The sequence below is a fragment of the Stylophora pistillata genome, chromosome 3 (assembly GCF_964205215.1).
Source record: "Stylophora pistillata chromosome 3, jaStyPist1.2, whole genome shotgun sequence".
Taxonomy (NCBI): Eukaryota; Metazoa; Cnidaria; class Anthozoa; order Scleractinia; family Pocilloporidae; genus Stylophora; species Stylophora pistillata.
The window spans coordinates 44,326,125-44,353,456 of NC_142521.1; the positions used below are offsets into that span (position 1 = coordinate 44,326,125).

A 27,332-nucleotide genomic window follows, 5' to 3' on the forward strand; every position below is an offset into this window, starting at 1 on the left:
CGCAGTGGTTACTTAGCAACAGCAGACCGCCATTTTTGTTTTGTGGAGGTTTAACAAGATCGAGAGCGACTCTTCATTGATAAAATGGCTCATACTGTCATATCCATGAAGTTACCCCCAAATATAGATCCTACGAAAGCACGTCTTGCTTATGGGGGCCGTGCACTACCAAAACTAGTGAGTGTAATCATAACGTTAATCATTCAGTTGCAATGCAGTTGTCGCGTCGCATACAAATAACAATAGAGAGCTTAAGCATCGGACGTTTTTGATTCACGGACGTCAACCGGAAGTTTAAATATGAGCTTCGTAATCAGTACGCATGTGCAGACGTTTTTGACGTGAGGTCGCAGACGTGAAAGTGGGATGTTTGCCGTGCGTGTTGTTTTGCTCTGTTTCAGGACTGTCTCAGTACAAGACTGACACCATGTCTTCGTTTTCAATCGTCAAATCAAACCCGTAAGTACATTGTAGGTTTCATAAGAAAGTAGTTTTTTATCTGCACTTAAACAATAACTTTTAAAAATGGGACAAAATGTGCCTAACTTCGTGTTTGGCACAAGTTTCCGCAGGTTCTGTTACTTGGTTTTGTTTGATCGTGAATTCTTTTTTGTTTGTCGCCATTCTTTTTTAGTTATCCTACGAGCAGAGGTTTTTTCCAGAACAGGAAAAATACTTATATAATAGCAAGTTATCTTGCCATGTGTTTGTTTTTGTTATTAGTTGTTTTCTTTTTGTCGAGAGGTTTATGTCGTTGCCGTATTTCACGTTCAAGAAAGTGCATTAATTTCCCCGCCATTAAGCTTTTTATTTTTAGTGCTGAAATGTGATCGACTATTTTATACAGCTACTACCTACAGTAACACTCGCTTCTATCTTTTTTCTTTTATGTAGTGGGCCTATGGAATGGTCTGAACAGCACGACGTAGCACTAATGAAAGAAGTCAGAGTGCAGAATCCGTTTAAAGCAAAGAAGAAAACGAGCAACCGAGCGCAAATATGGCTGTCGATCGTAGAGGCGCTAAGTGGATTACAAGATCCGTTATTCAAGGATTCAATGACAAAAGGATCAGTGCAAGATCGTTACGTTTTGTAGTGCAGCCCCTTTATTCGATATAGCATCCGTGTAGGTGTTGAAGTCACGTGGATTCAGTAGATCATGATTCCACTGACACAGTTTGTGACCATGTATATCGTAAATATAATTCATCACCGTATTTGATATCATGCTAAGTTCAGGAACCGGTCGGCCGAATCGTGCGAGCATGTCGCTATATCGGCAAGGAAACGACATTCGCCTGAGCAAAATACATAGCCCCTCTAACTTGTCGGCAGTGGTTCTCTGATTATAGTGGAAGGTGTCCGGTAGTCGAAGCGCATCAGCCAGCAGTGGAAGGTCCTTTTTTTCAACTCTAAACTCGGACTTGCACTCAGGTTCCTCGATACTCTCGATACTAAACCTCGCGTATTTTTCGTACGAAAACTCAGGGTTTTTTGACGAATTATCTTTCAGTAATAGCAACAGTTCCTCGTCTGACACCAGTCCTTGGTCATGAGCGATTAAAAGTGATTTTCTCACATCCTTTAAATACGGCATGTTGCAAATTACGGCCACATTTCCTTTGTAAACAATGACCAAAAACGTGACAACTGTGATCAGCTGTCACGTTCGTGGTGACGCAGGTGTCCAGCTTAAGTTAAAAATTTCGCGCCTGAAACGCCGTTGTCGATCCAGTCTCCCCCGGTATTCTGACGTCCGTGACATCAAAAACGTCTGATGCTTAAGCTCTCTAATTTCACGACTTGTCGCACTCGAATCGCGCGTGCTACTAGTTAGCTTAGAACCTCGCATCACTCCAGACTGAATTTCGTCAGTAGGCCTACATGTTAACTAACTCTGTAGTAAATGCAAGAATTTCAAGTAAAGGGATTTTTTAATGACTGTTTTACTGAATCACCCTCTTCAGTTTTGCGTCCTTTATGCCTTAACATCAAAACACCTACAGTGTCTTTTCCATACTGCTCTACATGCATTTTCCTTTGTACGTGAAAGGAGAATTTGTTTAACAGTCAAGAGCTTTATTGGTTGGCGATCATTTCCTTTGTTCTTATGACCTAAATGTCTGCTTGATGAGCAGTAATTCTGTAAGGATAAATTAGATACAATTGTACTAATCTTTTTTAACTTGCTTCTAATTTTATCGAACCCTCTCTCAGTGGTTCGAATCCCGTACAGGCCTGATTTTTTTCAGGTCTTATTTTTGCTATTGTATAAATAGCGCTCTCTACTGCGAGAATCGTGCATCATACGAATCCATTCTCTTATGTAGAAACGCTAAATAAATTTGACGATTCCTTTAGAACCGTGAACTTAACAGTTCTGACCTGTTGACAAGACAAAGGGCACTGATGTCACTTTGTGATGTGATGCACAATCCTGAACACATATCTGAAGGGTTGAGAGTTGGTAAGTGGGACTAAAAATGTGAATTGGATGTTTAAAGTATGCTTATCTATGCAATGAAACTGTAACTATTGCTTACATCTTTGCAAAGAACAACATTTTCAAAAAGTGTTGTCTTGGGCACTGGTCTAGTGCTTCTCGCGGCTTTGTAAAAAACAACATTTTCAAACAGACTTGGGCACGCACTGGTCTTTTCGCTCATATTGCTCAAAATAGCATGCAGTTTCTATATCATGAAGTTACTGCATGTACAGTACTTGATTGTGTCCTTCCTACCAGCAGCTTTGCATTATTACTTTCCTGATCAGTTCTCACTTATCTTAGTTTCTGGACAGTTGAACCTACAGTTACTGCTCAAACTGAAGTTGACTGTGACCCTTGAAAGTTGATCTTCGCTCCTCGTTTCTTTTAATCCTTGATGTTACATGTATATTTTGAAGAACTTTGAGGATTATTAGTCTTGAGATAAGTTTCAAGACATTTTAGACCATTTGAAAAATTATCAAGTTGACTTGGAAATATAATTCTAAACTAGGAAACAAAGACATTTCTACACCTTTAATTTTTTTCGTCTACTAGAAGGTTCTTATCTTTTGTAAATGCGTGTCATTTCATGAGATGAAATTCAGTATAGAGTGCATTGTGCCTGCTGCGGCAATAGAAGTTTCTTCAGAACACATATTTTTTTTTTCTGAAAAAACTCAACTGATAGTTTGTTTACTGTTTTATCTATTTGTTCTTGCCACTACTTACAGACAAAATTAATGCTTTTAAAGACGGTGACCCTCTAAGTTGTCTCCTGCCTGAAAGTTGTTCACATTTTTGGATAATAATGCTTGTCCAAGTCAGCTCAGAAAAAAAAAAAACAAACATAATTTTGGTATCATTTTAGGTTTGGTTTTATCCTTGCAAATCTAAAACCTCTTACTGGTGTATCTGTTGGTCAAATTGTAATTTCTAGGTATTGGTGCAAGTTTAAAGTCTCTTCTCAAAGACCCTGATGGTACAATCAGGCACAAAGCAACAGAAGTGCTTAGTATTATAGCAGGTATGGTGCAAAAGAGTTTAAGTCTGCATTTATTCATTTAAGAAATCTGCCGAGGTATAGGGCGCGCATATTACAATCATTATGATGTGAGACATTATCTCTGTGATGTACACAGGGACTAAAGTTTTCACCTTTCAATAATTTGCTCATCTACACTTTAGATACATGCATGTACTTACTGCAACTCTAATCTATGCAACTTGTACAGTATTTATTTAACAATTATTGGATGAGGTTGAGCATGGTAGAGATGATTGTCAAGGCCAAAGTTTGTGTTATCTGCCAAAGCAGAAGGCAAAGGTGGATAACACAAAGTTACTGCCTGACCCTGGTGAAAATCTTTGGAGGATCTTTAAGGATCTTTGAAGATCTTAATGAGGACCTTTGAGGATCCTCCCAAGGATCTTCATGAAGATCTTTGACAAATCTTTGAGGATCTTAACAATTCTTGTTAAGATCTTCAAAGATCATTCATTTTCTTGCCAAGATCGATCCTCAAGGATCTTTCATTTTCTTGCCAAGATCCTCAAGGATCTTTCATTTTCTTGCCAAGATCCTCAAGGATCTTTCGTTTTCTTGCCAAGATCCTCAAGGATGTTTCATTTTCTTGCCAAGATCCTCAAGGATCTTTCATTTTCTTGCCAAGATCCTCAAGGATCTTTTATTTTCTTGCCAAGATCCTCAAGGATCTTTCGTTTTTTTGCCAAGATCCTCAAGGATCTTTCATTTTTTTGCCAAGATCCTCAAGGATCTTTCATTTTCTTGCCAAGATCCCCTTGAAAGGATCTTTCATTTTCTTGCCAAGATCCTCTTGAAAGGATCTTTCATTTTCTTGCCAAGATCCTCAAGGATCTTTCATTTTCTTTACAAGATCCTCAAAGATCTTTCATTTTCTTGCCAAGATCCTCAAGGATCTTTCATTTTCTTGCCAAGATCCTCAAGGATCTTGCATTTTCTTGCCAATATCCTCTTAAAAGGATCTTTCATTTTCTTGCCAAGATCCTCTTGAAAGGATCTTTTATTTTCTTGCCAAGATCCTCAAGGATCTTTCATTTTCTTTCCAAGATCCTCAAGGATCTTTCATTTTCTTGCCAAGATCCTCAAGGATCTTTCATTTTCTTGCCAAGATCCTCAAGGATCTTGCATTTTCTTGCCAATATCCTCTTGAAAGGATCTTTCATTTTCTTGCCAAGATCCTCAAGGTTCTTTCATTTTCTTTCCAAGATCCTCAAGGATCTTTTATTTTCTTGCCATGATCCTCAAAGATCTTTCATTTTCTTGCCAAGATCCTCAAGGATCTTTCGTTTTCTTGCCAAGATCCTCAAGGATCTTGCATTTTCTTGCCGAGATCCTGAAGGATCTTTTATTTTCTTGCCAAGATTTTCAAAGATCTCTCATTTTTTTGTCAAGATCTTTGAGGTTCTTGTCTAGATCTTCAAGGATCTTCAAAAGATCTTGTCAAGAATTTCAAAGATCCTTAAAAGGTCTTGGCTAGAAAATAGAAGATCCTTGAAGATCTTGACAAGAAAATGCAAGATCCTTGAAGATCGGGAAGGAAATATGAGATCCTTGATGATCTTGATAAGGAAATAGAAGATCCTTCACAATCTTGGTATATCTTGGTGAGAATTTGAAATATCTTCAATGTTCTTGCTCAGACCTTTGAGGATTGTTGCCAAAATTCTTGTTAAGATCTAACAATCCTGCCAAGATCTTTGAGAATCTTCAGAGGTCTTGCCAATATCTTTTGTGGTCTTCAACATTCCTCCCAACATCTTCACAATTCTTTGCAAGATCTTTGACAACCTAGCTTCCAGAGAACTTGCAAGGGAAACTCAACAATTTTGCTGCAAATATGTGAGGATCTTCAATAAACATTATTTATAACAATGATAATAAGCCTCAAAACATAATTTATATAAATTGTTGAAATAATATATATATATTTATTGGGACTAAAAAGAGTTATTTATACCAACCAATAGTATTAAACAACAAGGCAAAGAAAAGGAAAGAAAACCTATGCAAGGAAATTTAACAATTCAGCAGTTTGTGTAGCTTTATAATACAGTGATCGAGGTCTAATAACAAAACTCTTTTAGTGATTTTCTCCTAATAAAATAAACAAATATTTATGTGCATAGCAGTGGATGCAAAAGTTATTCTATAGGGTGCTAACTAAGTAATAATAGTGTTATTAACACAGGGTTAATTAAACAAATATAGCTTCTAATAGGACAGTGGGAAATGTAGAAAAAAATGCTAGAAGTTGTTAAAATTGAAAGATCTTTAAGTCGAGATTCATGTACATTATATTGCAAGATGTTTTTAACTACAATAACTTATCACACATTGCACAGGATATCCTGCGAGATACAAACACTCAGCCAGCAAAAATCTATTATTAATAATTAAATCCATTCCTAAGATCTTTCAAATCAAGCTGAAAATTAATCATGTCAAGAAATTCACTAGAAATCTAGAGGTAGTCTCCGTATAACACTCTGATTTATTTCTTATCCTGATAGTCTTTCTGTCCACGAATTACAGTGTTTTGATAATTTATCACAAGATATTTCTTTTATATATACAAAGGTCTAAGGTAATTACTAACTATCTGCTCTACTTCCTGAAGACCAACCTTTCTATTATACGTGATCTTACTCACATTTAACTGCAAAGGTATTCTAACTTATTACTAGAAATTGGAGGATTATACCACAGTTGAAAAACAATGGTTAGGAATGAGTTACTAATTCACTCCATACAGCGTTAATCGCATCACATTCCAAAACGATGAGTATATAACCCTTAAAAAGCGACAAGAAAAGGAATGAGAAGGCATACAAAATTATGTGGGCTTAAGTGCCATAAATTTACTGTTATTTACAAAAGTTTCTCACCGCGTAATTAGCATTCTGTATATAAGGTATGTCTTCCATTGGAATAACCACCGTCTGATGATTGCGAAAGAATGAAACTTATACAAGTCATGGAAACTTTGTTTGCATGGTTGTTGATTTTACTATTTCTGATACAATGAATATATGAAGTTCATATGTTTTGAACTGCGGTTGTAGATATGTATGATGCACGATCCTTGCAGTAGAGAGCGCTATTTATGCAATAGCGAAAATAAGACCTGAAAAAAATCAGGCCTGTATGGCATTCGAACCACTGACATCTGCGATGCTATATTCATTGTATCTGATTTATCGTAATGGGTTTATTACGAATCAACTTAACAGCCTGCTCCCAGTTGGCTTGTTAGCTCAATTGGTAGAGCACTGCACTAGTATCGCAAAGGCCAGTGGTTCGAATCCCGTACAGGCCTGATTTTTTTCAGGTCTGATTTTCGCTATTGCATAAATAGTGCTCTCTACTGCGAGGATCGTGCATCATACGTATTTACTATTTCAATTTATGCTCTACTTTATGTATTGAGCACTATACAGCCAGCTAAAGCATCTCCTCCAGATAAATTTACTGTTAAAAGTTTTACAAGGGTGGCGCTCTCTCAATAGGAATCTTTGAGCTGATAATGTAAAACAATGAAAGAATATCTCAATGAATGTGCATTGTTTCTAAATCCTTAGTCCATTTTTCATTCAAAGTATATATCTGACATTGAATAACTTACAAAGTTCTTGCAGGCCTCTTGATCTCGATCCCTACGTCTTTCACCATCCTTATAATGATCTCTATGGACAAATCCATTAATGTTCTTTTGAAACACGTCTTGCCAATGAAACGAACAACAAAATGTTTGTTTCCATTCAAAAAAGTGCTCCTGAACTGCCTAGAAGCGACAAACAAGGTCCATGCTTGGTGAAATGATTCAACGGTCAAATTCAAAATGGCGCCTTGTAACAGCAAACATCACATGACCAAAAACACTGCTGACCACTGATTTGATGCAGATCTTTATGTATGCCGAAGCGACAGAGCTAAATAATGAAATGCTATGTCAGCGGGTATGTGGTCAACAACGCGGGCTCAAGTGTCCTAGGTCTAAAATTTAGCGAAATAAGCGGAAAATAATAAGGGCTGACCTTTAAGACCGAGATACTCTGTTCTCGTCGAAGGCACTTTCCTATTTCCAAAGGTTTAAAGAAGAAAATTAATTTTTGAAAATTTTTAGGGGGTGTACCAAATTTTTGGAGGTTGTTATGTAAAAGAAAAGCAGCAAGGAAAACGACACCTCAACGCAACAGAATAGGAAATCAACCATGCGAACGACTCAAAATTCGTGTTTCTGCGGCAAAACCTTGTGCATGCATATACGTTATTCAGCTCTGTCTGCCGACACAAAATTGGCAGTTGGTTGTGCATTTATTGTTATCTTCCCCAATACTCTGTAATTTTGTTAGTGCCAAATCACCAAAGAAATTAAAAATGAAGATAAAAACCAAAGTTTTCCAAGGAAGCTAAATGTTTCCACTTAAATCTTTGAGGACTCTAACAAAGATAACAACATCTTTGAAAGGATCCTTTAAGATGTTTGAAAGATCCTTGTTTTGTTCTAAAGGATGATCTATCTTCAAGGATCCTTGCACAGATCTTGTGGAGATCTGGACAAGGATCCCTGTGAGATTCTTATCAAATCCTCAAGGATCCTAGCAAAGATGTTAATAAGATTTTTGAAAGCATCCTTTTAGGATCTTTAAAGATCCTCATTTTTTCCATGGAGATCTTGAAGTATCCTAAAAACAAAGAGCTTGATAAGATATTTGAAAGGATCCTTTGAGATCTTTGAAGAGGGGCCGTAAGGGGGGGTCACGCGCACAGTTCACGGCAATTAAAAAACGCAAATCACGAAACACGATAATTAATTTTCGAGTTTCGCGGTTTACGGAAAATAAACTTACACATGAGAAAGACTTGTCGCCTTACCCTATATATATAATATTGTTGACAGTCGTTTTAATGTATTTCAGAAAGCGCTCAACTAGTGATTGTGTCGTGATTGGCAATGTCAGATTCGGTTTCACAGCTTTGCTCTGCAGCAGACAGGCAGTCGCTTAAGATTTCAGTCTCTCGTTGAATTCTTCAATCTCTCTGTCACTGTCACACTGTGCCACGTCTCCAAACTCGTTTGCAGACGCCGCTGCCTCAGGGCAATTGTCTTGAAATCTGTAATTGCAAGGTAGTATAAAAAATACACCATCCACTTGACTACTGAAGTCTTAAAAGTTGCAATTAGAATTGATATTATAAAGGTGGATTCATCTTGTCTTGTGACTATCGGTGTAACAACAATTAAATACGCCATTTTGCAAAAGACCTTAAGATACATCGGGAAGTAAATAGATCAGAGGATCTTTAACAAAAAAAAAAATTAAAAGAAATGTTTTACTTAGGCTGATGGTGACAGATTGGTTAGTATAATATCACAATCTTACAAATAATGTGAAAGACTCTTACATGTTGTCTAACTCTAAATCACGATCACTGTCATTTCCCACTGATATTCCTTTAGGTGAACCGACGTTTCACATTACACTTCCATCACTTTGACTTTCTTGATCTCCTCCGCGGCTTCCACTCTTCTTCAGGAAGGCTTCCATATTTCTTTTCATTCCAGCTATTGTTGCATTGTGTTTCTTGGCATTATCTTCCTCGTTTCGACGGTTTTGACAAGCTGAATTAAAGTGTTCTGTAAGGCAGCAACAAAAATATGACCTCCAGTGATCTTTACTTTTTTTAAGACAACAATGAATTTTAAACGCCTGCTTTATTCTTTGACAATACAGAAGTTCTCTGGATGGTCTTCTCGAGTGGTTTTCTTTTAAAGTAAAATTGATGATGATACTTCAAAGTGAAAGTTCCGAAGCTTTAAATAGAAATGTTTCTGCAGACAAGCTTGAAGGATAATGCTCAACATTTTACGTAAAGTATCGAGCTTTAGTCTGCGGAGTCCTGTCCGTTGGTACAATCTTTACCTTCTGGCAACGACCACACCTTATAGTAAATTCATTGACCGCTGTGCTATTCAACATACACAGTGCCAGAGCTACAAACACATTGAAAGGCTAATTAACTAAATACATTAAAGACGATTTAAATAATCATCGTTATCATCATCGTCTCCATCATAGTAATAAAATGATAAAATTTTAGGAAAAATCATGGTTGTTAATAATAACAAAAATTCTTAACGATTTCTTTTGGTCGCACATAGCCAAATTTAGATCATCCAACATCTTGGTCTGTCGTTCATTTCGCTCAACACTTTCGCCCTGTTTTAGGTGCTTTCCAAGGTGGTCGTCCTCTACCTTTGAAGTTGACCTTTTCCTTCCACCTCTTGGCTTTCGTTTGCTGACTTTGCTCTTTTGCTGTTCTTCGCCACCAGCAACGGTGATAATTATCACCGGGCAATCTTTCGAAAAGACGATTTCCTTTTTAGGAACATTGACTGAAAGAAAATAATGACAATAAAATTAATAAATCAAATAATAATCTTTTGACTACGTCCTTTTTGTCTTTTGTCTATCTACTTTGACATTTATATTGGTGTCATTTTTTCTGGGCAGTTTCAAACCCCATTCCAGTCTCTTTCGTAGTCCATAAAAATTAAATTTAAGTTGCGTTTAGTCGAGAAAAAAATCTGTCCGAATATTCTCTTCCTATTCTACCTAGGTTGTTCCTATTCTCAGGTCTTCTCATTATTGTCAACACGCCCTTTTTGCAAAGCGAGCGATCAAGGAATATCTCAGGTGTGTTGAATATCGCCTCTAACGACCCTAACCGAAATCACGGCTCTCATCAATGACTCACTTTCTGTATAATTTCTGAGAAAATTGTCGATTCTTAAGCAAACTTCAAATAAAATATGTAGGGGAGACTGAATAAAACTTTTCTAGACTTCTAGTATTGTAAGGGCCTGTTTACATGGATATAAGGTGACCCTTCTAGAAGGGGCACCCTCTTAGAAGGGTAACCCTTCCCTATTGTATTTTCCGGCTTGGTTTACACGAGAGGTAGGGTCACCCTATCTGCTTGGTGGGGTAACCCTCCTGCGAGGGCCAACTTTTTGCCATGTAAACACTTGAGGTAGGGTCACCCTCCTAGAAGGGTCAACTTTTGTGGGTTAGGTTTACTGTCAGATTGCCGCGAAACTCTGTAATGGCTTCGCGCGCGTATAAGCCCGAGGAATATTTTCACCGTTCTGTGGTGGCCAAATTGTTTGAACAGAGTTCGAAACAGTCGGAGGACAACGGTGTGGACATCTCGAAAAAAGACATAGATGATCATGAATTAGTGGTCGACGAGAGTACCATAGAAAGCCGCTCGACTCGGAAAGATATTGAAGAAGGCTTGCCACGTGAAAAATCCAAGAATTCACAGGGAAAGCGAAAAGCGTCCTTCGCCACTGCTCTGTGCGACCGGGATTCCGCCAAATTCTCCCTCGGCGACAAAATGGCTCTCCTTCGTATATGCCTCATTCGTCGCATTGCAACATTGTACTGGGCGGCTACCTGTAGCGCCATTCGCTCTTGTCGGCGTTTTTCTCTTAGGGGATACGACAGCAAGATCCCACAGCACTGAAAAACCGCAGCCAAAGAGGCAAGCACAAGGAAAATTGAATTTACCGCCAAAATACTTCGTTTGTCCGCCATTTTGGTTGTTTTGTACTTAGCGACCGCGCAGATATCTCCCTCGGTGCCAAATTCAATAATCGCGATAGCCCTGGGGACAAGACTTTGCATGTAAAGGGGGGCTATCTTTTGCCCCTTCTAGAAGGGTGACCCTCCTAAGGGGGTCACCCTATCTCCATGTAAACAGGCCCTAAGATGTAAGAAATTAACGCGAATTAAAACAATTAACACGAAAGTATGGATATCAGATACCTTTCACACGTGACTTTCAAGCAACATGTCATAAATTAGGACCTCTTATCAAATTTTCATGATTAAAACACTAACCTTGTAAAACTGCAGAATAGACAAAAAGCGGCCTTTTCATGTTCCACTGCGCTTGTGTATTGATTGAGAAGGCTTTACTACCTTCTGCGCCTTTGGCTAGTCTGCACAGCTTAAGATCAATAGATGACCCTATTCCCCGCTTCTCAGCTTCGGCCTTGAGGCCCGCGTGTTCAGCAATATGCCTTTTCAGGGCATCAAGGGAATTATGTTCTCTTTTCAGGGGAATTCTGATCCTTTCCTTTCCCCCAAGAAAATAGAAAGATCCAGGAGATTTGGGATCAACGAAGTAGACAACCCCTTCTAAAACACGAAACGGCTCTTCGCTGACTTCGCTCTTCGACATTGTGGGTCGTGAGAAATGAAGACAAGACGTCAGACAATGAATAATCTGAAGACCTGATCGTTGGTGTCAAAGGTCGCATCAGCTTTATTTTTGGATCAACGGGTCATGGGAGACCCTATTGTTTGGTCACGCAAGCTGAAGAAAACAGACACGGCGATCACCTGGAGAATTCCTTTGTGGGGTCTTCGTAGCCGTTCGCGGAAAAAAGGGTCGTTATCTTGTTTGTTATCACGGGTATCGGAAAATTATTTCTCTGTTTCACGTATCACGACAATCATATCATTCACGGTTCACGAATATCAAGACTTTTAGATTACGGATCACAGAAAATAAATTAGTGCGATCACGTTTCACGTGAAACCCCCTTACGGCCCCTCTTTGAAAGATCCTCATTTTTCATCAAATATCTTGTAGGATCCTTACAAAGATCTTGAAAAGATCTTTATATGGATCCTTGTAAGATCCTCATTAAATCCTTGAGGATCTTAGCAAAGATCTTGAAAAAGATCTACAGGGGCGAACTTCATATGGTTAAAAGAAGAACAGTAGTGTTTTATTTTGTGCTAGGAAAAGTGTTCTGTGTATATAGAATTTGATTTTGTGTACAGTTATTGTGTTGACAAAATTTTCACTTCAGTTCTGTTCTCTAATTTGAGGACGGTTGGGGAAAAAATCTGTTTTATTACCTTTCTGGATTTTTCATATTTTTTCTGTAAGACACATGTATTAGTTCATTGCACCAAATGAAAGTACAAAATCTCCTCTTTCTAAAAATGTTAGTTTTATTGTTTTCTGCCATATTAAAAAAATTTGGTGGCCTAATTAGTAATGTCATGTCACCAATTGAGTCAAAAAACCCCCACCCCCCTCAGTCCCCTAGGGGTTAAAGATCTCTGAAAGATCCTTGGTTTTTCTTCAAAGATCTTGTAGGATCCTTGCAAAGATCTTGAAAAGATCTTGATAAGGATCCTTGTAAGATCCACATTAAATCCTTGAGGATCTTAGCAAAGATCTTGAAAAGATCTTGCAAAGGATCCTTTTAAGATCTTTGAAAGATCCTTGGCTTATCTTCACAGACCTTGTAAGATTCCTTGCAAGGATCTTGCAAAGATCTTTCAAAGATCTTGATAAGGATCATTGTAGGATCTTTATCAAATCCTTGAGGATCCTAGCAAAGATTTTATTAAGAACCTTAATAGGATCCTTTTAAGATCTTTGAAAGATCCCTGTTTTTTCCTTTAGGGTAATTCCACAGTATTTTGGACATAAAGCTTTAAGAAATAAAATTGACCAAAAGGACTATTAAGCTCTATTTCTGTACTGGTTAAATGCCAAATTTGTATAAAATGATACTTTCGAGATGTCAGCACTGTAATTTTGTGTCATAAATTATCATAAATTAACCTTGATACCAAAAAAGCTGTCACGGAGGGGACATACACTAAATAAATATTGTAGATCTGTCTTGAGAAGAAATCTAATAATAACTGTCAGGACATTCAGTTGTTTACCCAGACTTCCTATGTTATTAAATTTGTTTCTTGCCTTGTGCGGAAGAGATGTAATGCTTTGTCCAACGTTGAATTGTCCCCTCCGTGACAAAAATACCCACAAAAATTATGATCTTTCTAAAATAAATGGGGATAACTGCAGAAACTTCTGTTAATTATTGAAGTATGGGCTGACAAACTCAAAAGTGGTAAAGAGTTTCTTCCACTTCTTTTTCCTTTTAATTACTTTAAAAAGATAAAAATGTCACAGAGGGGAACTTTTGTCACAGAGGGGACATTACTGTTACAGAGGGGACATCACTGTAATGAAGAGAAATTAACTGTCACTGAAGATAAATGCAATGCAACAAACTATACTCTCCTCAATTAAAAGAGAAATTAATGTAACTATTGAGTTTAAAATTCAAGTTAATTTATGTCAAAAGTGGATGCAAGTAGAACATTTTTACTTTCAAAGAAAGAGTTGCACATTTCATGACTAATACATGAACAAAAAGTAAAGGATTCTGGGATTGTAGGCTCTAAGCATGATCACCACAGCACTGGCAGTTGCTTTAGAGCTGAAATGAGTTCTAAAGAGAGGTCAAAGAAAGACAGAGAAAGATTGAAAGAAAATGATGAAAATGATGAGATGGTTAAAAGGAAAGATTGAGACCGAAATTTCATGTTGATCATTCTTGTCTTTTTCCCCCTTCAATTCATCAAGAACAAAAAACACTTTTTCTATATGAGTGCAGCTGGCAGTTTTGTCAAGCCCACCCACCAAAGAGCTGTCTGTAAGATGTGGAGTGCATTGCTTGTGGCAGATAATCAGCCTAGTCCAGGGGACTGGACCTTTCATGTAAACAGTTCTAATGATATACAACAACAAGAAACAGATTATGATTGTGGTGTGTAATTTGTTTGCATGTTTGCAAGAGCCCTTGCTCTCTCCAGTCCTCTTGTCCTTAAAGTGCACCGATACCCAAAATTTTTTTTTCGCTTAACGAAATAAGCTTATTTTTTGGAGTATTTCTCTGCAAAAATTTCTTAATTTGCTCAAATCTTTAATTTTCTGTGCCCAGTCAAAATACGGAAAATCGGCCGCCATCTTGCCCCACGACCGAGTTTAAAGAGGAATGGCTCTAGCGGGTAATGTGACGTCAAATCGAGAACACGAAAGTCTGCATTTCACACATTTTCACATGTTTGGGAAGGTTGTAGTTGATGTTGTCCGAAAATATGCCGACTAAGTGTGTTGTAGAAGGATGTAGCAACGCGCGAAATTTGCAAGAGGGTATCGCGCTCCGTACATTCCTCATGCAACACACCTAGTCAGCATATTTCGGACAATATCGACGACAACCTTCCCAAACAAGTGAAAATGTGTGAAATGCAGATTTTCGTGTTCTCGATTTGACGTCACATTACCCGCTAGAGCCATTCCTCTTTAAACTCGGTCGTGGGGCAAGATGGCGGCCGATTTTCCGTATTTTGACTGGGCACAGAAAATTAAAGATTTGAGCAAATTAAGAAATTTTTGTAGAGAAATACTCCAAAAAATAAGCTTATTTCGTTAAGCGAAAAAATTTTTTTGGGTATAGGTGCACTTTAACAAGGACATGGTGGATGTAACGAAATCCATTATTCATGATCTCCATGTTCAACATCTCAGCCCAGTACCATCTAAGGGGGTTGAGGTGGGGATGTACTTTGCTGTAGACTATGTCACAACTTTTTACTTTGGCCGGGTGATTTCTGTGGAAGATGGCTTTGTAGAATTCAAGTTCTAACACAGCATAAGCTCTGCCATGCACCTATGACTGGCCAAGATGAGATGACGTGGACAGGGTACATTGCAGTTGTATTTTTTATGGTACTGTAATGCTGGAAGGCAATTGCCCATTTACATTTTCAGTGCAAGGTGAAGTTGAGAAAGTGCACCTGTTTTTCATAAAGCAGGACTAATTCTGAGCACAAGAAAGCCAATGATAACTGTCGATCTTTTACAGCATTTATGAAAATGAGATTTGAGCTTTTAGGAGGTTTATTCACTTAGAGTGTACTGGATTTCAGACTACTTTAGTATGAACTGGATATTGTCAACAGTTAGCTGTACAAGTGTACATATACAAGTGTTAAAACTTGTAAGTCGTTATCACCTCTGAATCTGTGGCACTTTTGTTCAATATTCAGCTTATATAATTATTATATTAAACATCTTGCATATCATGCAGGCATGCATATTTGCAGTCTACAATGCAGTTGTAAGCCTTTCTATTAAGAGACAGAGACAGAGACACAAAACCTTGAAATATCTGAGTTGCTTACATTTTTAGTTATACATGTAAGTTTTAAAAACGTTATATATTTTTTTCTATGCACCAGGTCTTATTGAACCATTGGTGTTATCTTGAGTACTTTACATGAACCTAAAGTTTCCAAATAAAAACTAAAAAAAGAAACAACGTGAAGGTTTTTTTAAGAAATGTGTTGTATCATATGAACAAACAGCCTGACACAACTTTCCAGAATACTTTCCAGCCATAAATTAAATGTCTTTAAAGGCTTGACGACACGTACGACAGCCAACCTTTTTGATGTGGTCAGGCTTTAAAGAGTATCTTGAAAAGAATTGAATTAAACTGGGGCTGTGAACTCATATTAAGGCTGAAAAATTGGTTCAAATTGGTCCAAATTGATCACTGCTGCCTATTGGACAAAAGGTCCCCTCTGTGACAGTCCCCTCCGTGACAATAACCACGAGCACTTACTGTTCCTGTACAATGTAAGAGAGGAGGAAGGCCTTTTCCATTTAAGGCAGTTTCATTGTTGATTAACATCTAAATAAACTATGTACTAAATTATTGTTGCTGCCATTATACATTCACAGAAATCTGAGATTAAATTTTAACTTTCAGTTTTCATAGTTTCTTTGATCCCCTCCGTGACAATCTAAATAAATGACTAATTCCCCCCAAATGTGGAAGAAGTCGTTTGGAAATAGTTTGATTTAAAACAATCATTAGCTGTTCTATCCATTAGAAGTCCTCAGTGAACTGAACTATATTAAGCTGGGGAGCTATCCATGATATTCTCCTCTGAATTGTCCCCTCCGTGACATGCAAAATACTGTGGAATGACCCTTTAGGATCCTCAGAGGATCTTCATAAAGTCCTTGAGGATTTTATCAAATGATTTTGCATATAAAAATCTTTGAAGATCCTTAAAAGATCCTTACAGGATCCTAATTGAAGGTCATTGTCTCTGAGGGTCCTTGGCAGGTCTTTGACAGTTCTCAAAGATACTTAAAGATCCTGTGAGGTTTTTCACCAGGGGAGGCCTTGATAATCATTGCTATCATGTGAAAACCGAATCCAATAATTGTTTTATTATCAATGCTTATTTGATTGTCTGTAGGTATGAGTCACTTCTACATAATATAAAATCTGTTGTCTGTAGGTATGAGGTAAGAGAATGTATTAATAATAATATTAATTATTGATCTCATTTGTAGGACATGCAGTTGGATGACGTCAGGTATGACGTCAGGTATGACGTCACTTCTACATAATATAAAATCTGTTGTCTGTAGGTATGAGGTAAGAGAATGTATTAATAATAATATTAATTATTGATCTCATTTGTAGGACATGCAGTTGGACGAGATGCATTTGTGGATAACAAAATGATTGTACCATTATCAGAACTGGTAATTTGAATTGTACTAGAATGAAGGCTTCAAGGCTGAGCTTTTAATATTTATCCTTCAACAACTAGTCTGGCCTTTCACATTACATCCTGAAATTTTTTGACAAGCCTTTCTTCTCCTCTGACTTAATCCTTACAACAAAACTCTGTGTTGATCAAAACTCACATGTTGTGGGTACAACTTACCTAGTAAAGTGACTCATCTGTCTAATATCTTACAGTAAATCTTTATTGACTTCATTTGTCCTCACTTATACCATTGTTGTATGTAATATACTGTACAGTACATACAGTCATGTGTTTTTAAGAGTCGACTTACTATTTGACCGCCGCCTGGTTAGCTTAACCGCCGCCTGGTTAGCTTAACCGCCGCCTGGTTAGCTCAATTGGGAGAGCACCGGACTGCTGTGCGGGAGGTCGAGAGTTCGATACCGGCCGGACTAACACTCAGGGTCTTAAAATTAACTGAGAAGAATATGCTTCCTTTCTTTAACATCAAGAAATGGTTAGATATTCTAGTCTTCTCGGATAGGGACGAATAAATGGAGGTCCCGTCTCCTGCAGGGTTAGGGGTAGGAGACGTTAATTTCCCACGCACGAGATTACTGTGTGATGGATGTCCTCCCCTGGGGTGGGTTGGGTGGGTAACAGGACCCCCGTTGATACCAGTGTTTACTACACTGAAGGGGGTATCCTGTATAAATATAGATGTCTGTCTGTCTGTCTGTCTATTTTACCATTCTTTTAATGAGGTTATGTAATTGCAAATTATAGTTTGATGACAACGTTTATCAGGCCAGAAGGAATGCTCACAAGGCCATAGAAATGTGTGTGCACATGAGTCCAGGCACAGAGGGAGTTGTTGATGCAAAGCTTGTCCCAGTGTTGGTTGAAAAACTTCTCAAAGAGGAGGATGAGATCAAGGTGCGGAAAAACACGAAACCATTTCAGCATATTTGACAATTGTTCTAAACTTATTCTGCCTCCAGGCATGGATGTACAAGACTTGAGCTTCATTCCAATTCAGAAGTCAGTTACAAAGAGCTAGATATGATATTGCACTTTGTTTCTTTCATGAGAAACTGCTCAATTTGTAGATGATGATCAAGGCATGAGGGAATCTATTTAATCATTAGCTTCACCGACAGGCAGGGACTCCGCAACAGCTTGCGCCAATTACTGCAGGCTCTAGTACCCACCCATGCCACCCCAGGGGAGGATATCCACCACACAGTGATCTCGTGTCTGGGAAATTAACGTCTCCTACCCCAACCCTGCAGGAGATGGGACCTACGGTTTATTCATCCTCATCTGAGAAGGGTATATTCATTTTACACCCTGCTTTGTAAGTCATAGTGTTAGGTTGACAGTTACTTGTCCCTGGAGGTGGGCTGTACACAATTTTAGCTAACATGTACACAGTCATGTATTTACCATATTTACCCTTAGTTAGCTTCTTGCTGCTTTGAAGAGAATTCAATCCTTCTCCATAGCCACACCCATACCTACCCCCATGGTAGACTTGTAGACAGACTACACTTTACCTTATACCCTCCAAATCTCTTAACCCTTCTCTGCCATTGGCATATATACACATTATGAGTTGTGTGACTGGACAATGTATGATATTCCTGAAAAGCGTGGTTGTTGAGCTGAACAAGAAACAGTTCCTTATGGTCATCAAGGGGTATTTTTTGCCTTGTACCTGTGCTACCAATGCACAACCTCTTTGGGATTGTGTCCAGCTCCTTGCTTAGGGATCTGAACTGTATCTCAAAGAGTGACATGTTACAGTGAGAGAGAGGCCTGATGACTTTTAACAACTATAACAGTACTGTACCTAGTACCAGTATTTATGGAATTGAAGATAAAAATTATTGTCTTTTGATCAAACTTGAATTTTCAATAAAAATCCAATATGGCATCCAGTTGGTGGCTACAATAAGGTGTGGTAGGGAAGGGGTTATCCAAATTGATGTTTAGCTGCATGTACATGCATACTATATCTGGCACATTTTCCTTATAGGAACTTATTTTAGACACCCTCCATTACTGTATGACAATAAAAACCCAGTCTGCACTAGATAGTGGAGCAATGGAGGGTTTCACAAAACTACTGTCCCACAAGACAGCAACAATTAGAGCAAAAGCTGCCAGGGATGTCATGGATTTAAGGTAAAACATGCTGATCCAAATTACCATTGATACATGTGTATTTCTTTCTTTATTGTGCTTGTTTTTATATTTTTGTTGTTTGGTTAAAAATGAAAACTTTAATTTCCTCCATCAAATATAATCAAACTTCGAAACTGCATCTTTCAAGTCCTTGTTAAAAAATTTAATAAAAAAAAAAACCATCAAAGAAGGTCAACATATCTTTCAATGATATCAAAACACAGGAACAAAACCTTTAGAACTCTCTGAAACACAGTAAATGTTTCCTATTAGAGGTCTAGAATATAATGCAGGGAAGCAATTAAACAATGTTTCAATGCAGTCACTCCATCCCAGCTGTATTTACAAGTCTATCAATCTTGCATGCTGTTGAAAAGTACAGTTAAACTGACTATAGTCTAAATGTCCAATCGTTTTATGTGGTTGATATTTCTTAACCAAATTGCAAGCATCTGTTGATGTAGCTTTAAGAAATCATTCAATTTTTTATCAGAATTATCTTTCAATTGAAAATTTGTATATTAGAATCATTATGGTAAATCAAATCATGAGTTCTACAAATTTAGCTGCAACGTCTATGAAATGAGAAGTTTCCTTTCAAATATGACAGTTTTCCTCTTGATGGCAAGGACAAAGCAGTCAATGTTGGAGCAATTCCTGAACTGGTGTCGCTTCTTGAAGATGCAAACAGTGATGTTAGAGCACAAGCTGCTGGTGCCATCATGACATATGTTGAACTTTTTAGTTGCTCATGGATAGCTTAATGCTATAGATTGTTTCAACTTTTTTTTTTTAGTACCAGGCTGTAATCATGATACAGTTAAGTTGTACTGCTGTAGTTGTGTACCTCACAATAATTTTGATTCTTCTTAGAATTACAATAACAACCAAAGGGAAGTATGCAGCAATAGATGAAAAAGCAATTCCTAACCTTGTGAAATTGCTAGATGACCCTGAAAGTGAAGTGAGACTCAATGCTCTCAAGGTATCAGTATGTAAAATACTATGTACAGCTGTTATGTGCAGCAGTGTGTCTCCAAAAGTGTTATCCAATTTCTTGTGTTACCATGAATTTCTTCCCTTGGCTGATATATCACAGGTGGTGTCATAATGTGGGTAGCCAGTGAAAAATTGGTTCAAAAATTGGTTGATCTCAATTTTGAGTACGTAACTATGAGAACAGTATTAACTGTTGCAACTCTGTAGACCTGGTTTGATATTGTTATAGCGAATCTTTTCTGACTGTTACTCTTATTTTTGATGTACAAATAGGCAATCACAACTCTTGCGGAAGCCCCGATTGGTAGAACAACATTGCTGGCTTCAGTTAACGAGGTAAGAGTCTCTAAGCATAATTTGAAGGTAAAAAAAGGTACTGCCTACTCTGCTTACAATGTGCCTTACAGATGCCACTGGCCTTGTGTTATTATGAACCTTCACTTTGCCAGCAGAGTTAAAAAATTTCCATGTTGATGCTCAAGGTAATCAATCTAGTCAATTTTGACTTAGTATTATTCAAGAAAGAACTTTTAATAATAATTCTTTCCTCATAGGTATCAAAGCTTATTCAGGATCACGACAGTCCAGCAGTCAGAAAGGCTGCACAGATAGCTGTTGAAGTCATCACCTGGAAACCATGATTGATTAATATCAATTAATTTTATTATTGATCAAAAAAAAACTCTTGTACAGTACTCTGTATAGATATTTTGTAAATAGTCTCTTTTGTAAAGTTACTTACATGTTGTGTATACAGCACTGTATGTCCTTAGTCCTTTATAACAGGAAAATACAAATAAACTAGTTTGCAATCATTGTAACCTGAAATTGATAATATAAATAATAACAAATTGATATTTTACATCACTGATGTATAAAAAATGGCATGACTCCTGACAACCAATAGGCCTTATATACACGAGTGTATTCTTGAACAGGCGAGGGTGTATGGAACAAGGGAAAATTTCCAACTTATTTTGGTAAAATCTTGGTTAAACAGTGCTGTGTCTACAATTAAAATTCTACTCTTTTCCTGTGGACAACTGAAAAAGGACAATTACATCCAGAATGAAGCATTCATGTCTAATACACCCAAACTGTCGTGATTCATCTACAGTTGTTGACAAATCATCACAGCAGAAGTCAAATCATGAGTTAACATACTGGCAGTCAAGAGGTGTAAGCAATACATAACATTACGATCATGGTATGCCAGAAGTCAAATTGTGTGTAAATATAGCGGAAGTCTAGGAGTGCGCATGTGAGTAATGAGTGAAAATGAGTGGCATGGTATGAGAACATGACAACATGAACCTTCCACATTCTTAAAGCGTTAAACAACTAGAAGTCTAATGTTAGAATATCATGAACAATACAGAGTAGAAAATGATTTGGGTGTACTGGACAACCCTTAAATAAAGGAAGAATTAAAGGAATTACATGAGAAAACATTTCATTTTAGTAATTCTGGAATAAAGCATGCAAATGATACAATTGACAGAACATAGTACTTAACTGATACAGGCCTGCATGTGGTGCCTGATGAAACCACTGCAGCATTACTGGTAAACTGGTGCTGGTAGCTGGAAAACTCGGAAAAAGGGGTAATGCATGGAATATTAGATTCTCTTTCGATCTTCTAATTGGTACAGAGCTTTATTTATCTTTATCAACTCTTGCATGAACCAGTAAACTGTGCTATAACACTACTCAAGTGTACAAAATGCATTGTGCAAAGGGCTTTTTTGTAACGTTCCCAGACCCCTCACTGAGAGTTCTCAATTGCTTCATAAGTCCACTAGCACCAAATTGTATCTGCTCATGCTCTTTAGATTCTTGGGGGCTATTCAAGCTTGATAATTACTCTAATTACATTGTCAGATCATGTGACAATGTTGGAGGTGGTGGCTCATCTTCATCAGAATCAAACTCAGCATTTTCATCTTTTTGCCACTTTCCATCCAAGCCCATGATCCACCCTGCCTGTCGGAGGCGGGAAAAGTGTTTCCTCCTGGCCAGCTCACTGGGACTTAACTCTGTGTTTTTCTGACTTTTTGAGCCAGGTGTTTCACTTGATGGCTTCACAGATTGTTCAGTTTTTTCCAAATGATTGCTCTCTGAGTACTTCACTGAATTTGACAAGTTTTTGTTTGATTCTACAGTCCTCTCTACATGTTTATGACCTGCTTTGTCATTACAGATGCTCGTGTCAATGGGTTTTCTGCGCTGAAAGAAAGGTAATTGTGAAGAAGAGCTCCCCAAAAAACCTGTCGGCCGACAGTCGGCCGACAGACGACCAACTGTCGGCCGACTGTCGGCCGACTGTCGGCCGACAGTTGGTCGTCTGTCGGCCGACAGTTGGTCGTCTGTCGGCCGACAGTTGGTCGTCTGTCGGCCGACAGGTTTTGCCTGAAATATAGGCTACCTGTCGGCCGCCAGTCGGCCGACAGTCGGCCGACTGTCGGTAATGTGTCGGTAACCTGTCGGTACCTTGTCGGTAGCTTGTCCGTGAAACGATCACACAATGTTAGGGATTCTAAGTTTGCCGTTACAAAAGCATATGGGTTTAAATTATTAATTTTTTAATTTGCGTTTGTCGCAGAGTGGCAAAACGAGGTATCGTGGTCGTTTTAGATCAAGAGTTTTTGGTCTGGTTTACCAGAAACGTTGAGTGATCCGATATTTCACTCGTAGAATCGTGCCTCGCTTGATACAACATCCAACATGTTTAATACGTTGACAATTGACTTTCAAGATTTGGTGGCTCCTAAAGGAGCCGTTTTGTGCGTGGTGAAATATACAAGATATTTCACTCGTAAAATCGTGCCGCGAACTTCATTGGCAACAGCTGCCCCTCTCTCCTCATGTTGCTCATGACCGGGATGTAGCGCCGAAGTCTTTTGCGACAGGCAACCTCCAGATCTCGCACGGATTGAACTTCTTGGTCGCGGAGGACGAGGTCCAGTTCCCTCGAGGCGACCTTTTTCAATTCTGCTATCGCCACGAAGTCTCGTAGTGTGCTCCGAGGACAGCCTGCAAGACGGAAGGCACAGGCCATGCTGCATTTGTTTTCTTTCATTGTCTGGAGAACCTGGTCATATCGTTCGTGTATGTTGGCCAGGCCGTGGGTGCTGACCCGTATGTCTGCCGTCTGCTGGTGTCTGCTACCTCGACGAGTTCAACTGGCGGAAATGCTACCCTGGTGATCCGTTTGACAACTTGCTCGAAGCCATCGCAGAGTTCTGCCCACCAAACTAAGTTTACTTAGTTTTACAAACAAACGGCTCCTTTAGGAGCCACCAAATAAAAAAAAGTCTTGAACCGACAGAGACAGAACCAACATGTGTATTGTTCAACATTAGATTAGCGGCGCGCTCCTAAATCAATTATCGCATCACGCATCCAAGTCTAATTATCGAATTGTTACGTATAGTATTTTATTACTTAACATAACGAGTAAAAAGATTCACAGTTGTATCATTTATTAAACTTGAAATTGGAAATAGCAATTCATCCCAAACCTGCAAGATAGATTACGATGCTAGCAACAAATACATACATACATACTTAACATACCATAAGAGGCCGCGTTGCATTGTTGGGCGATTGGAACGAAAGTGTTTGTATTGATACGTAGCTTATGGTTTTCAGAGTTTTTGGCCGAGTTTTCGATTAAATTATCTTCCTATGCGATTCTTAGATTGTCTGGTGTGTTGTAAATTACGCAAGTGATATATCCTATACGCATCTGATAACATTTTGGAAGAAACGTTTCTTTACATACTACCAACTTTGCCGTCGATCGGTAAGTAGGTGAAGTCTGTCGAGTCATACATCACCATTACGGATTGTTATGTCACGTTAACTGTTCGTTTTTTACACAATTTTTCTTTTTTCTTAACCTGTCGGTAGACTGTCGGCCGCCTGTCGGTCAACTGTCGGCCGACAGTCGGCCGACTGTCGGCCGACAGGTTTTTTGGGGAGCTCTTCTTCACAATTACCGAAAGAAAGGCAGCTGTTTTGATGTCCTTCCTTTGCTTTCGTCACATTTTATTATGCTTTTTGAGCCTTGAAGGGCCAACTCCTTTTTTTGTTGTGTTATCTTCAGTAATGGTGATTCATCTTCAATGGCATCATTCATAACCCCCTCCATGTATTTCATGTGTTCTCTCTTTTGCCATATTTCAGCATCTTCCATCATTTTCTCAAGTCTTACTTTGGCATCTGGAAGTCAAAGGGAAATAGAGCTATAGTTGAGTATGGTTTTAGTAATAAAGGTTACTAATCTATGATTGGTAGATAAAGTAAAAAACTGACAGCTTTAGGAAAAGAAAAAATAGGTTCAACTGAAATAGAATTCATGATGATGATAGCTCAGCTTGTCAAAAGATCTTTTGCGATTATGGAACAAATGTTATATACAAAAGCAAACAAATAAAAGGGAAAAACAAAAAAAAAATGCATATATATACAAACATAACTAAACCAAACAAATTCCAGTTAACATAAAATTCACTAACATCTCATGTTAATTTAAATTTCGTTAGTTTGTTTTTGCACCTACATGAGAAATGTTTCTTTCCTTGCCTGTGAATTCTGAGTACAGTAACAGTATCAAAAATGGGACAGTGTTCACAAACAAGACAAGCAAACCTTGAAAGAGCAAGAAAGAGTTAAGAGTAGATTGGCAACAGAGTATTACAATTTTTAAAATGCATTTCATTACATGTTTAATAAGTACTAAGAGCATGGGAATACAGCCTTAAGGAATTGGCAAGGGAAATAAGATCCATACTTCTTATCAATACATCCTCCTAACTCAGTTTGCTAAACATTGCTTTTAACTATGTGAGTTTGGAGAATGATTGTATTGGATCAACTAGTTATCCCCTAATTGATAATACTCTTTATTCACATCACTTGTCTGCTTGATGTTGTATTAAATTTTTTTTCTTGTAAGGAGAAATTTTTTCTCTTGGTCACTTGCTCGTGAGAGCTGTAGGATCATAATAGTGGGGCAGAGCCCCATACCCATGGAATATGGTCAACCTCTTTTCGTTTGGTTATCACGTGACTGACCAAGCGTACGTACGTACATACGTACGTATGTGCCTTCAGATTGCACGGGTAGGGTAGGGAAGACTATCAAAACGAAGGGAGGGGTGTCTCAGGTAAGTCTTGGCAAATGCACACCTTCTATGTTATCATATCTATTACCAACTTGGGAGCTCCACTTTTAGGCTCGGCTAAATCTATTATATTAAGGACAGTACATAATATAGATAAATTATATGATCCACTTCTCAAGAGTCAAGGACGACCAACTACTAGATACTTCATCAAATGCAGCTTTTGCTCAAACCTTTGAGGCATTTTTTATTTCATATTTAGCCGCTCAAAGAATGAGCTATGGAGATCTTTTCGGCGAACAAGGATTAGGATCCGGACATGTAGCAGTTTATAATTTTACGCGAAAAGTCTCTTCCATGCCCTACTGTGATCAGAAATTTTGAAAGCGTCATGGGTGGAGAAAGATCGGGGAATATGTACAGCTGTAGAGGGTAAAATAAATCTTAAATTCAGCCGTCGAATTGAGAAATATGTTTCCTCAAGGGCTAAGTGCGTCAAACAAAAGTTAAAAGATAACTTTTACCTGCCATTCTTCGTGAATGTGGCTTCGTCTTCGGGAATGTCTTCCAATAATAATTCGGATACCCGTTGTCTCTATGACAGATTAAGAGCATGCGATTCAAGATTTATGGTAAGTTTCATATTAATACCATTGTTTCGGTCAGACGAACCGTTCGCTAGCTCGGCCGAAAGATTTGTACATGCGCACTGTCAAAAGGGCTCTGATTGATGAAGAAACACGTTAGAACATTGGCATTTCATGAATGTACGCACCTTTTGTACTCTTAATGCAGTAGGGTCATCGCCAACTCGTTTAAATGACATTTTTAAATTTTAAAGATTCTCGGCTCAACCACTGTGGGTCGAAATTGTGATTATGTCCGATTATGTTCTCCATCGTCCTCCATTCATTCAACAACGTCCGCCATATCGACGCCGGCGTATATTTGAGTTAGCGGCTGGGCTCATGAAGATAAATATTGTGGTGTATCCAGTGCGAAATAGATCTCATGAAAGAATGTCATCAATCAAGTACGTTCAGCTAGAAACGCACTGATCTGGCTCCATTTTCAGATATTCGCTTCCAGTTATACCATAAACTTTGCGGTAAATCTTTTCCCTTAATGATCCGCCGTTATAAAACCGACCCTCCCGGTTTTAATTGTCGAGAACTCGAGGACAAGATAGTCAGGTGAACTGAAACCACGATAAAACCGACTCAGGCTATAATGCCTAGGGTTAGATGAAGATGCACGTATATATCTAATAAATTGCAGAACTTTTTAAAAATGACATCAACACAGTTTTATGTCTAGATCACTATGAACATAAAATTAGCCTATGAACATGAAATTATAAGACAAACTTATGAGAGGATAGAGACTGACTGAAAAAAAAAACTGAAAAAAAGCTACAACAACAACACCGTCGAGCATTGCTGGAACGAATTACGATTCAAATCATATTATTTATGAACTTTTTCACCTTTGAAATAGAAATCAAGTACTTTCATCATCTCTATAAGAAGCCAGATAAGTCAACTAACGTTAAAGTCAACTGTTTTACTCTTCTGATCGAACCTGACCTTTTTTAAGACTTTGTTAAGGTGTATTCTTTCCATTTTAGTAAAGCTTTTGATCTTGTTCCTCATCAGATTGTATGTAATAAGCTAAAATCATATGATATTAACCCTTATGTTATTAACTGGATAACTAATTTCTTTATTGACCCTAAACAGAGAGTCGTAGTTGATGGTGTTACTAACAACAAAGTTCACTGCAATTGGCAGGGGTGTTCCACAGGGGACTGTCCTAGGCCCAGTGTTATTCTCCATAATGGTTAATGACATAAATGCTGTGAATCCAGAAACAAATCTGCCCATTAAGTATGCAGATGACATCACCCTGAGCATTCCGATTAGGCCGAATTTGCCTGATGACCCATCAGTGAGTTAAATTAAAAACATTAAGCTTTGGTCAAGTATGAATCGTATGAAGCTAAATTTGACCATAAATGGGAGTTAGTAATGAGAGGAAAGACCCAAAAA

The 27,332-nt window shown here is 38.1% G+C and overlaps 3 protein-coding genes and 1 long non-coding RNA gene across 7 annotated transcripts; 2 read left to right on the top strand and 2 right to left on the bottom strand.

Annotated features, from left to right (window-relative positions):
• LOC148736298 (radial spoke head 14 homolog) lies at positions 1 to 20,971 on the top strand. The gene is made up of 10 exons (XM_088754786.1): positions 1 to 177; positions 2,362 to 2,467; positions 3,426 to 3,512; positions 16,921 to 16,982; positions 17,756 to 17,905; positions 19,008 to 19,156; positions 19,767 to 19,883; positions 20,030 to 20,141; positions 20,429 to 20,491; positions 20,710 to 20,971. Exons 1-10 carry the CDS (start codon positions 85 to 87, stop codon positions 20,794 to 20,796), a joined length of 1,026 nt encoding a protein of 341 aa, XP_088610912.1. The 5' UTR covers positions 1 to 84; the 3' UTR covers positions 20,797 to 20,971.
• LOC148736299 (uncharacterized) lies at positions 236 to 1,217 on the top strand. The gene is made up of 2 exons (XR_015999158.1): positions 236 to 459; positions 895 to 1,217. It is a non-coding gene; the product is annotated as an uncharacterized LOC148736299 (long non-coding RNA).
• LOC148736300 (uncharacterized) lies at positions 8,264 to 11,921 on the bottom strand. Of its 3 annotated transcripts, XM_088755313.1 has the most exons (4): positions 11,438 to 11,912; positions 9,788 to 9,927; positions 8,937 to 9,168; positions 8,264 to 8,645 (listed from the first exon to the last, which is right to left on the bottom strand). In XM_088755313.1, exons 1-3 carry the CDS (start codon positions 11,778 to 11,780, stop codon positions 9,097 to 9,099), a joined length of 555 nt encoding a protein of 184 aa, XP_088611439.1. In that variant the 5' UTR covers positions 11,781 to 11,912; the 3' UTR covers positions 8,264 to 8,645; positions 8,937 to 9,096. The 3 variants fall into 3 exon arrangements, with proteins under 3 accessions (XP_088611439.1, XP_088611437.1, XP_088611438.1); XM_088755311.1 differs by having other exon boundaries at positions 8,937 to 9,927; positions 11,438 to 11,921; XM_088755312.1 differs by lacking the exon at positions 8,264 to 8,645 and having other exon boundaries at positions 8,848 to 9,927; positions 11,438 to 11,921.
• Positions 20,797 to 26,237, bottom strand: LOC148736301 (sodium channel modifier 1-like). 2 transcript variants are annotated; one of them, XM_088754784.1, is made up of 5 exons: positions 26,060 to 26,237; positions 25,809 to 25,879; positions 24,720 to 24,808; positions 24,167 to 24,379; positions 20,797 to 22,392 (listed from the first exon to the last, which is right to left on the bottom strand). In XM_088754784.1, exons 1-5 carry the CDS (start codon positions 26,108 to 26,110, stop codon positions 22,025 to 22,027), a joined length of 792 nt encoding a protein of 263 aa, XP_088610910.1. In that variant the 5' UTR covers positions 26,111 to 26,237; the 3' UTR covers positions 20,797 to 22,024. The 2 variants fall into 2 exon arrangements, with proteins under 2 accessions (XP_088610910.1, XP_088610911.1); XM_088754785.1 differs by lacking the exons at positions 24,720 to 24,808; positions 26,060 to 26,237 and having other exon boundaries at positions 25,809 to 25,995.
• Between the last annotated feature and the right edge of the window lie 1,095 nt (positions 26,238 to 27,332).

Coding starts and splice junctions, on each gene's coding strand:
- LOC148736298 (XM_088754786.1), top strand. CDS start 85: ATGGCTCATACTGTCATATCCATGAAGTTACCCCCAAATATAGATCCT. Junction 17,906..19,007: donor AAGAGGAGGATGAGATCAAG/GTGCGGAAAAAC, acceptor TTTTCCTTATAG/GAACTTATTTTAGACACCCT. Junction 19,884..20,029: donor GCTGCTGGTGCCATCATGAC/ATATGTTGAACT, acceptor GATTCTTCTTAG/AATTACAATAACAACCAAAG.
- LOC148736300 (XM_088755311.1), bottom strand. CDS start 11,780: ATGTCGAAGAGCGAAGTCAGCGAAGAGCCGTTTCGTGTTTTAGAAGGG. Junction 9,928..11,437: donor CTATTCTGCAGTTTTACAAG/GTTAGTGTTTTA, acceptor ATTTTCTTTCAG/TCAATGTTCCTAAAAAGGAA.
- LOC148736301 (XM_088754784.1), bottom strand. CDS start 26,110: ATGTCATTTAAACGAGTTGGCGATGACCCTACTGCATTAAGAGTACAA. Junction 25,880..26,059: donor CTGCATTAAGAGTACAAAAG/GTGCGTACATTC, acceptor AATCTGTCATAG/AGACAACGGGTATCCGAATT. Junction 24,380..24,719: donor AGGAAAGAAACATTTCTCAT/GTAGGTGCAAAA, acceptor TTTGACTTCCAG/ATGCCAAAGTAAGACTTGAG.